The following is an 11,825-nucleotide window of genomic DNA, read 5'->3' as shown; positions in this document are numbered from 1 at the left end:
AATGCTAATCCATCGTGACTGACACTCTCTAAATCTTGCCAAGAAAAATGTAACGAAATGTTTTCAAAACTTCTCGATTTTGGATTGAAAACTCCGAATAGGCTTAATATTAATGAAATGTATGATACTCTGTGCAGACCATCCACGACATTTAATTATCGGCGCAATTAGCCAAAAGTGGCCAAAAGGCGACATAAAATAAACTAAATAAAGTGGAACAGTATGAAATTAGAATTAAATATATATTACACGAATTTTAGAAGTCCACACAATCCAGGGAAACATGCAAGAGGTTAATGAAGAATATCTTAGAATATCCATGTGCATTAACAGGGGTGCAAACATTTTTGTTTGATTTTAATTTTACTGCATTGTTATAGTTTCAAGGTCAATTTGATTGATTAACTTAGTACATAAACGTTTCTGAGAAATTATCAGAATTACTCCTCATGAGTTAATTAAGGTGGGGTGGGCATAATTTGTGGGGATTGGAGTCATCATACCCTTGTCCAAAATTTGTAATGAATTTTCTATTAACATTAATTATGCTATCTCTTGATACCCAGAAGTAACAATAAATATTCCACAAAGAAGACAGATTTGGAAAGTATTTCACTCCCCCCCCCCCCCTCCAGAACGTTATTTACGAGTTCTTAGATCTTCTGATTTTTCAGCAAATCTCCTGATTTTCCGAAGGAAAATCTCCTGGGTTTTTCAAATCCGACCTGGCAACACTGTTCACAGGTGAAGGCCATTAAAGAAACCAAGCAAGCAAGCAGCAACAGCTAGTTTGCTTTTTGCTTCACTGTTGTTGAGCTTAAAGTACTGTAAAATAGTAAGTTTGTTTATATTTCTTTTATCTGTTAACATTTTAGTGGTCTAAATTATTAAACTCATAAAGCGTATTGCGTATTAACTTAATAATTAATACATACTAACTTATAAGGGTAAAAATTGACGTTGTTTAGAGTAGGCTTACGAGTACCCCAGCTTTTTCAACACGTCTTTCGTTCAGTACCCAGATGTAGTCTTTTGCTATAGGAAAATAATGCTGACTTGGTAAAAATTTACTATCCTTCGGACACCTCTATTTTTTTGGTTTCGTCAATTTTTGACATTGATACTTACGTATCTGCTTCGCGGAACATTCCTGAAGGTGTATTAACGTTGTTTTGATGAAATTAATTGCAATTTTCCACATTACCAGAACGTCTTTCTGGTAGGTGTTTTTCCTTGCCTGAGACACAATATCGCGAGTACACCTTCCTACATAATTGCGCGTCCGGCTTCTCTTTTGCCAAATTTTTGACATTCGAACTTACGTATCTGCTTCGCGGAACATTCCTGAACGTGTATTGACGTTGTTTTGATGAAAGTAAGAGCAATTTTTCACCTTACGACTACTTCTTCCTCCTACATTTCCATTTGCCTCACACACAACATGGCGCGGACACCTTCGTAAATAATAACGCGTAGGAATGACGCATCGGCCTTGTTTTTTTTTAATTTTCAATTGTTATGCAGTGTTTCAACCTTCGGAACCCAAGAAATGCCCGTCGACAAACTTAATCAGATCTATTTCTTTTTAACTTTATTTTTCGCGTTCTGACACCAAATTTTAACTATGTATCCCAACCTAACTGAACTAACCTATCCACGCACCAATGGTTCGTGGGGCTAGCGCCAATGGTTCGTTGGACTATCCGAGAATGGTGTGTGGGGTTACGAATATGTTTTTCGAAACCAATTTTTAACTATTGAAACCTTTGCGTGGCCCTACTAACCTATCCACGCGCCAATGGTTCGTGGGGCTAGTGCCAATGGTTCGTGGGGCTATCTTTTTCACTATTGAAACCCTTGCATGGCCCTACTAACCTATCCACGTGCCAATGGTTTGTGGGGCTAGCGCCAATGGTTCGTGGGGCTATCTTTTTCACTATTGAAACCTTTGCGTGGCCCTACTAACCTATCCACGCGCCAATGGTTCGTGGGGCTAGCGCCAATGGTTTGTGGGGCTAGCGCCAATGGTTCATGGGGCTATCCTTTTTAACTATTGAAACCTTTGCGTGGCCCTACTAACCTATCCACGTGCCAATGGTTAGTGGGGCTATCTTTTTCACTATTGAAACCTTTGCGTGGCCCTACTAACCTATCCACGCGCCAATGGTTCGTGGCGCTATCTTTTTCACTATTGAAACCTTTGCGTGGCCCTACTAACCTATCCACGCGCCAATGGTTCGTGGGGCTAGCCCCAATGGTTTGTCCACACCCGGCACAAACTTTACAACACACCCACCACACGTCATTCTCCAAACCCTCGATCCACAGTTCTAACTCTCGTCGCAAACGCAGGCAGTTCGAAACACTGGATACCAACAAAACACAATCACGACACGTCATGATAGTCACGACGGTGTATGAAGGTGATGGTGTATGAAGGTGTACGAACTTCATGGTATACGCAGATGTACGTGCCAAACGCTATCTCCGTCGGAGAATTAATTTTCAACGAACAACATGAATTTCAGCTATGAAACATTGCAACATCACACAAAACACCTTCCCGATGTTCGACAATGCTACAGGAACTTATTACGGTAAGTAGTCTCTTCTGTACAAATAAATAAATGTGTCCGAAGGATAGTCAACTAGTACCAAATAGGTCTATATAGAAGGAGAGAGAACCACCCTTTCTTCTATAACTTCTGCTTTTGTGTAGTCTTCCAATACCAAAGCCAACATATTCGGGTCTTTGTTGACGGTCCATTGAAATAAATTAAAAGGTACCTTACAGAGGGTTACAGAGCAAGCAAAAAGAGCGTTTAAGTAAACAGTAGCCTAGCCCAGCATTTAAATATAGAAAAAAAATGACACTGATGCTTAGCCATTGTTTGGCTCTCCCCCTACAAAGCAAGCAACACAAAATGAACAAATTACTGTCAACAATATAGGTACCATACAGTACATCATATCATATGATATGATATGATTTATTTCATTCCTTTGACCATTGTACAGTGGTTGTTTTCCACACATGGTATGGAACATGTCAGCACATTACAGTTAATAATTATTTTCAAATAGGTACAAGTGTGAAGATATTATACATAACATTTAAAAAACATTGATTACATTATAATTGATTCTCCTTGTTCTTGCTGTTAGCTGCAAGGTTTACAGTAATTTACATACATATAATAGATAAGAAATCAATACATACATATACATGTCCTAGGAGTTCATTTAGGATGTTACAATTTGCAATTTATTGTCAGGTACTCTTTAACAGAATAAAAACAATGATCTAATAGGTATTTTTTTACATGCTTTTTATATGAGGTAGCTGATTGTATTATTTTTATGTCACTTGGAAGGTTATTGAAACAGTGAACAGCCATGTATTTAGGTCCTTTCTCAAATCACAAAACATTTTAGTGAGCTCGTGTCCAACATTATACTGTATTATAGCTATTATGTTAATTATTGTGATTCGCTCTAAGTACCAGCGCTTCATAATCATGTACCATTAGCATTGTCACTGACTTACTGTGGTACTAGCACATGTCCATGCGCCAGCGTATCTGTACTACCAGGAATTAGAGATCTTTTATCATCTTTCCAACTGAGTGACTTCTTATTTAACTCTTCTGTATAAATTTCATGTTTATGACTCCTAATAACATGCTGTTTATGCAAGCACTCTTTTTGATTGAATAAGCAATTTTTATAGTCCTCAAATTGGATTTCTTTCTTTAATACAGCTTTTTTAATTCCTTTCAATCGTTTGTCTACCTTATCATCAGTTCTATATGCATACATTTTACTCCTTAACCCAATAAATTCTAACATTGGTTTGCCATTTAATTCGTCTTTCATTTTTCCAATTACTTTTTTATTTTTTTCACTATATAATTCGCTATCCTTAGGATAATCACTCGTATCAAATAAATCAGAATTATTTTTCATAAAAGTATAATAATCGTGATTTTTGAGTTCAAATATGTATGCGTCGGTGTCTACGTATAATAATTTTATATCAGTATCAAATTCATTCTTTAATATATTATAGTAAAAATCATACATTAGAGCTTTAGATAAATCTAGCACAGCCTGCCCAATATAAATAGGTTTATCAAATTTAACTGATGTTTTATAATTATGAACTGCAACCAAGTATTTACTAAAAATGGTTCTAGACTTAAAATTAGGTTTATTTATTGCTTTCTGGACTTTATTGTCATCACAGTATAATTTAATATTTTGTTGTTTTCTAACTGACTGCATAGATTTACCAAATACACTATTAGACATTAATTTCCAAAAATCTTTTTCAAAGTCATTTTTTGCTTTCTGTCGCTGTTCAGTATTAAATTTAATATATGGGGCAATAAAATCAGATTGAGTAAATTTAATTCCTCTGTGAATTTTTGTTATTTTCATTCCCAATTCTGTATATAGTTTTAATATTTTATAGTGAACAACATAATTCTTTTTATCATAGAAGTGACATAGCAACTTTGGTACTTTACCACCTGGGGGTATTGCATTCTCGGGTGCAAGTGGAAGGTCATTGAACTTATTTTGAAGATCTTTTGGAAAAGATAAATCTACTTCTAATAGATAACCAGTTTTATCATCAGAATTTAAAATATGCGCAGCAGAGCGCCCAGTAGGGCTAGCACTTCGTGCGCTGCTTGTTAGTGACTTTTCTAAACTATTTAATTCTTCTTCAGTCCTCCATTTAAAATTGTTTTGTGGTAATTTCTGTGATAATGAGTGACCATATAAATTATTCATATCATTATAGTGAATTTGTGTGTTTGTGTCTGCTTTAGAATATCTATTGGAGCACTGACTTATTCCACCTCTTATTCCTTTTTCGAAAAACAGATACATTTCATAATCAGTTAATTGTTCTAATTGAACCTTGGTATATTTAAGCATACAATCCCAAGCTAAAGCTGGTGTTGTATAGTACCAAACAGGATCTAACTCATATGAACTATTTAATCCTAAGTCTCTAAAATTTTCAAATACATCTGCTAATAATAAAACGTCTAATTTTAAATATAAATCATGCCATTCACCTAAATCTTTAATTTTTAATTTATTCCATACTTTTTGAGCATGGTCATAGTCACTCCAAGAAATATTTTCTTTGGTTAAATTAGAATAAAATTTTTCAATTGCTGGTAATTTTGTATCATTAAACTTAGCGAAGCTGTCCATATATTCGTAAGCATAAATTCCTTTTCTTATAGTTCGATTATCTTGCTTCCTAAATATCATATTTAATTCTTCATTTGAAAAGTATTTTATTATTTCTCTTAGCTGTTCCGGTACTAAATTCGATGAGAGATTATCTAAACTGCTGGCTAAAAAATATAAAAGAATCAATAAATCTTAGTTCAGTTAAACCTTCATTTGTCCTCAATACTTTACTAAACGAGATATATTTTTCTTCATTATTTGGAATTAGTTTTAGTTTTGATTTAGACGACCACCCAGCGTCCTTTGGACTTAGCCCTCCGGGGGCCTCCTCTCCCAGATTTTTTATAAACAGATGGCAATCATATGAGGACAAGTTATGAAATAAAATTGGAATAAAAAGTGGTTGTTTGTATTTTAAATTACAATTATTACAATCAGCCCCTCTGTATTTTCCAGTATAATGATCATGATCTCTTACTTTTGGATTATCTTTGGTAAATTCATTATTACACAAATAACATACTGTAGCTGTTAAATGTTTAATTTTTATTTTGTTTGTGAATTTCATATCTTCATTTTTCTTTAATAATTTTTGTATTGTTATTGCATTTTCAGTTATCTTATTTATAAAGCATTTATCAGCAGTTTCACACTTATGTATGTGTAAAGGATTTTCTATGTTTCCGTAAACGCTTTTTACATATCCATAACTACAAGGAATATGAAGTTGTATCTTATTGGTATATGATTCACTAGGGTTTGGTTCACATGTCTGAATTGGCTTTAAGATTGATTCAAAATCACAGTAAATTACATATGGGTGTCTAAGCATTCTTTGAAAATTTTTAAATGATATTGTAGGTTTATTTTCTGTTCCATTTTCTATAATTCTAGATTTTGGCATAACAGGCAAGCAGGTTTCATTGTTATTACATATTACTTGATGTTTCTTAACAGCTTCTTCAGTTCTAGCACTATAATTTAAACATCTTCTGCAGAAATATTTTTTATTATTATTAATTTTTAATTGGTTATTTAATAAACGACTTAAACTTTTTATCCAACAGTAATGGTTTTTGGTGCTGTTACCAAAATAAAGCAGGTCAATATTATTTTCAAACTCTTGTTTTTTATTATGATATAATGGGTATATGCTACCATTTTCATACCCAAATACAGTTACATTAATTTTATTCTTTGCTTCAAATTTAGGTATCTGATCAATAGTAACCGGATATTTTACACAATCAAAATCTAAGTTATGATTAATGTTTTTATATTTCGATGGCCTTTCTTTATTTTTTACTGGTTCCTATAAACAAGATAACACACTATATTTAAAGCACTCATTATCAACATTTTTAACATTAATACAAGCTTGCTTAGCTTCTATCAATTCAGGTAATTTTATATATGAACTTCCACTTAATGGTTTATATTTATTAATATTAATTCTTAAATTGTTTATTCTGCTTATAACCCAGCCTGAGCCTTTCGCTTCTAATTCATCACATCTGGCTATAAATAAATCTCTTTGTGTATCCCAGAAATTATTAAGTTCTTCCAACGATCTGATTATTACATTAGGTAGTTGAAACTTATGAACCATTTCATGTTCTAAATTTTTAAAATCACATTCTAACTCTAAATTAATTTTAATATTTTTATGAATTTCTAAAGCATTTTTAATAAGATTATTCGCTTTATTCTTAATTGAGTCCATATAGTAAAACAAATCAGAATCTCCTTCTTTATTGTTATGTTGATAAGTTAATAACCTACCTTTAAAAGCAACTTCAACTAAAATAAAATCAGGTTCAGGATTATGTTTAGCTTTATGAAGCTGTAGCCTAGTTTCTTTAATATACTTACCACAAACATCACATTTTATTTGTTTTATTCTTTTTTCTTTGGAGGTGCTATTATGTCTTGATCAAATGGAAATAAATCATTAATTTTTTTTGTTTTCTTTTTCTCTTTTCCTTCTTTCATATTGCCTGATTATCTGTATAATCAGATCAGCTTTTTTATATCTTGTAATATATTGTATTTTTAAAAGTTTTGCAATGTTATATAATTCTGGTAGTTTAAGTTTATTTAAACGTTCTTCCATTTTAAGACAACCAATTTATTATAAAAAAAATTATTCAATAAACACCTACCCCCTTATTATGCAATTTAGTTTTTAAGTGTCTTTGATAGTGTGTTTTGGTATAATATCTTCCACATTCACATAACAAACGTTCACAATTTGAAAGTATTTTGCATTGTTTACATCTTCTATCAACATATTTACCGTTGTAAAATTCATCTGGATGTTTAAATAGTAAACAAACAGAACAACGAAGCGCAGCAAGACTACTTGAAGGATCAAGGTTGTCCATTTATTTCGGAAAAGATATTTTCAATAAAACGCACCGAAGGTGCTATGCGGGCAGCCGCAGCTTGACCGCGCCTAATGTAGCTAAAGTTATTATTTTATTCTCGTGTTCTTTAAATTGTGCGTTCATATTTCTAATCATAATTCTTTCAAACTCATTGGTTGCAGAATCTTCTGATCTGTATAAACCTTTCACTCTTCTTTGAAATTCAGCGATCTGTGTTGTGTCAACTTGATTCATTTATTTATACCCAATATTTTTTCAATTTAGAAATTTATTGCAAATTAGGTTTACAAATAAAATTGTATTAAATACCTTGACATTTTGTTGTACAATTTTTTATGTATGCTATAAAATAAACTTAGATAATAAGTAATATATGTAAATCTTAGAAATATCTCTTATTTTATTTTCCCATTGATAAGATTTTTTTATAAAAATAATTTAACTTTACCGTTAATTATATTTTTCCCTTCAGGAATATTAACTATTTGGATTTTTTCAATATCTTTAAATGTTGGACCTTTTTTACTAGTTTTCATTTCTAATAATTCTTTTTTAGAATATTCATTAATACCTTTCTTCTCAAATATAGGTTTAAAATCATCTTGAAACTTTATATCTTTTAAAGTTTTATTCATATATCTACTTATCTTCTTATTGTCTTTTGTTTCTATTATCATCGTACTAAACATTTTGTTCATTTCGTCTATACCACTTTCGTCATTGTGTTTAGATGCTTGTTTTGTTATAATTTTTTTATATTCCTGTTCTCAGGCTAATAATTTATCAATTATTTCTTGATTTCTAAAATTGGAGTATTTATATATTTCTTTAGTAATAATATGTTCAATGCTTTAAAAAATTTTCTTATCATTTCTTTATATGAATCTGGAAGACCTTTTAGGTTTTTAACACCATTATTGATAGTTTGAATATTATAACCCGATTCTTCAATTAATTCTCGTAATTCAGGTACATTGGTTATTAAATTATCTAAACCTATTAATTCACTCTCACTGGGGGTAAATAATTTGATTTGTTTTTCCATTTATATATATATATTTTATTTTAGAATATTTACCTTACCACATTTCTTTACCTTACTATATTATGGGATTTCTTTACCTTACTATATTACTGTATTACCTTACTATTTTGCAATACCATACCTTACAGTATTACTATACTATAATACTACAATACGATACTGAATTACACTACTTTACAATAATACCATACTTTAACAAATATAAAAAATAATATACATAAATAAAAGATGTCAAGACCGATTACTCCAGATGAATTTGTTAAACTTTTAAAATCTTATAATTTCTTAAATAATTCAATTAATTCTTTTTGCAACAAATATAAAGTTAATTCTAAAACTGTAGTAAAATATTTAAAAGCCAATAATATATCCTATAATCAAAAAGGAGTTGTTAATTTACCACCCCGAGATAATTATGGGCGTTTTATGTTAAATTTAAAGGTTAAATCACAAATTATAGTAAAACCTAAATCTAATACAAATAATGAAGCTGGGTTAAATAATGTAAAATGCAAGGAAGTTAGATTTCAAGAACCATTGAAAAAATGTCGATCAGTAAAAGACTTGAATAATCTTTAATTAGTTTAAATATTCAGTTTCATAATTACAATTTCTCATTTGTGTAATTTTTGAATTTCTTATACTAGCCAGAAAAAGGGAAAGGCTGTGATTTAGATGTGGTGTAGTGACATTTTGTTAAAATTTAAGATTCTAAATTTTAGACATGGTGCTATGGTTTTTGTCATTGCAATAACTTTTAGGTATCATATTTTAGATCGTAAGACTTTAGTTTTAGAGATAAATCCCCTTCTACCAGTGAAATTGATATCTCCATATTATACTGCCTGTTTTTCCTGAGGTAGTTTATAATTTTTTCTTTCTCAGGTCCAACCTAGGCAAGATGGGTTTTTTTGATGACGTAGTTGCCAACTACAAGAAAGACAACTTCAGGATTCTAGAGTTTCTACAGTCTAGACCACCGAGTACTCCACAAGAGGCTGTGGCCCCCATGAAGGACTTTAATGTGGTTCTTTTCCGTGACTGTGTCATTCACAATATTTTAGAGCAACGCCTGGAGCTAGAGCCTAGCACTACACAAAAGTTGATTGAATTTTTGAGAGGGGACTTCAATGACATCACCAAACGAATCACGCTTCAAGTGATGATACACTACACTAAGATGGATGTAGAACTCCAATATCGTAAATATCTTATTCGCGGTGACATGGATAAGTTACCAGAAGCTGAAAGATTAACAAAGGCCAACTTTTTTGATGAGTGTATAGAGTCATTTGTGACTCATGCAAGTATGGATTGCGGAGTTGATGGAGTAGTGTGGTTATTGCCCGAATATACAAAGAAGGACATTCAGAATGCTCTCTGTAGCAAAGCAATGATAAGTGCATTTGAGGAAGCCATGAAAAAGCTGGGCAGCACACCCATTCCAGATTTTGGCAAAGAAATTGCTAATCTGAAGATATACGGTGTTAAGAAGTTTGCTCCCTTGAGGAACTTGCGTGGAGCCTCCTTAGTAGATGGGATCCTGCTTTGCATCAACAATTTGGCGGGATATGAAGGAACTGCTATTAATAAGGCTGACATGATAACACTTTCCGCGCATGAATGTACCCATTTTTTAGGACGTCTTATGTTCAATGATTTTAACTTTTCAAGCCCAAGCAAATGTTTGAGTGATGATTGTCAAAAACGACTTGATCAAGTTCTTCCAGATACATCCTTAGAAATGGGACGGCATACAGAGCTACTTTTATTTGAAGGGGTCCAACCAAACTGGGATGCATCCACAGAAGAAGTCGCTACAATATTTAACACCCGTTTGCATACCTATACAACCTATCCAATTATTAGGTCAACTGAGCGGAAGACACTAGGCTTAAGAATCCGTACGCCTGCTTCTCCACCATTTGGAATCGATATTGAAGACAAAGACTACTTTTGCTAGTTTTATTGTTAAGTGGGACAACACAGATCCTGTAGGAGACTTTAATATTGTTTGAAACGAAAGCATTCAACAAGCGTTGCAAATCGCCAAGCAGTTTGATTAACGGTTTGCAAATAATGAGTATGTGTACATTAGGTATAAATGAAATATCTCTATGGGTTCTGGAATACAATATAATATGTACAAAATTATGAAACTCCTTGTGTGGGATTTGTGTGATCCTTGAAAAAGACTTCTGCACTTACATAATTAATATTTTTTGTAACCGGGTTTGTGTGTGCATAAATTCCTGATTGGGATTTGTCTTGAAAGATAGGGGTGGCAAACCCTACAATTTTTTTGGTTTTCTTGTATGTTGTGTTACGTTGAATGAAGGACCATTGCACCATGTTTCAGTACATTATATCATTTTGAAACTCATGTAATATATCTTCAAATGATTTGGTAGAGTAAACAGAACATTTGAGTTGGAAGAAGCTATTTGAAAATAATTATGAACTATGGAAGTGAAAGATATGGATGTATAAGATATTCCAAAAACACATTTCCAATGCATGGTATATCAGGAGCATTTTTTGTTGTTGTTTTGATGTCTACTTTCTTGATGATTCTAAATATAATATTGTTGAGCTAAGTTAGTCTGTTTATTCATTTTTGTACCTGACGAATTTGTAAATGGATTCTGGATGTACAGGTGGTAGACCAGCAACAGCTGAACCTCGCCCAGCAATAAAGTCAATTCAATTCAATTCAATTCATAGTAATTCTGAAAATTCAGCTCTTTTCATGTCCATTATAAGAATATTGCGATAAGCAAAGTATATAATTGCGATTTAGAGAAAGTCGAGACGAAGGGTGAGAAAAAAATATCCTGGCCAGCATGGGGGTCGAACCCACGACCTCCGCGTTATCAGCATTCAGCATGGCTCTAACAAACTGAGCTAACGCGCCTACTTGACGGCAACACTTGATTTTAGCATTGATGCAAGCGGCAAGCGCCATAATGAAATTAATCTTTATTGAAACAACGTTCTGAAGAAATATCGCTTTTTTCGATTTTCGTAATTTAAGTTTTACGTTATAATCGTTGTTATCGTTTTTACGTTATTTTCGTTTTACTCGATTTTCGTTATTTTTAGTTTTTTATCGTTTTGACAGTTGGCAACTATGCTTGGAGAAGATGGCTGCCTTTTTGTTTACGCTGTCAGAAATGATCGTG

General features: G+C 32.4%; 1 protein-coding gene across 2 annotated transcripts; it reads left to right on the top strand.

Moving 5' to 3' along the window:
* Positions 1 to 782: 782 nt before the first annotated feature.
* Positions 783 to 11,407, top strand: LOC146003774 (uncharacterized). 2 transcript variants are annotated; one of them, XM_083142194.1, is made up of 2 exons: positions 783 to 835; positions 9,529 to 11,405. In XM_083142194.1, the coding sequence occupies exon 2, from the start codon at positions 9,545 to 9,547 to the stop codon at positions 10,604 to 10,606; it is 1,062 nt and encodes a 353-aa protein (XP_082998320.1). In that variant the 5' UTR covers positions 783 to 835; positions 9,529 to 9,544; the 3' UTR covers positions 10,607 to 11,405. The 2 variants fall into 2 exon arrangements, with proteins under 2 accessions (XP_082998320.1, XP_082998314.1); XM_083142188.1 differs by lacking the exon at positions 783 to 835 and adding an exon at positions 2,509 to 2,597 and having other exon boundaries at positions 9,529 to 11,407.
* Positions 11,408 to 11,825: the final 418 nt, after the last annotated feature.

This window comes from Lepisma saccharinum, chromosome 1 (genome assembly GCF_977018435.1).
Source record: "Lepisma saccharinum chromosome 1, izLepSacc3.1, whole genome shotgun sequence".
In the NCBI taxonomy this organism is placed as follows: domain Eukaryota; kingdom Metazoa; phylum Arthropoda; class Insecta; order Zygentoma; family Lepismatidae; genus Lepisma; species Lepisma saccharinum.
Note: the sequence above shows the minus strand (reverse complement) of the source record. Positions and strands in the feature narration are given on the sequence as shown.

Coding starts and splice junctions, on each gene's coding strand:
- LOC146003774 (XM_083142188.1), top strand. CDS start 2,518: ATGAATTTCAGCTATGAAACATTGCAACATCACACAAAACACCTTCCC. Junction 2,598..9,528: donor TGCTACAGGAACTTATTACG/GTAAGTAGTCTC, acceptor TTTCTTTCTCAG/GTCCAACCTAGGCAAGATGG.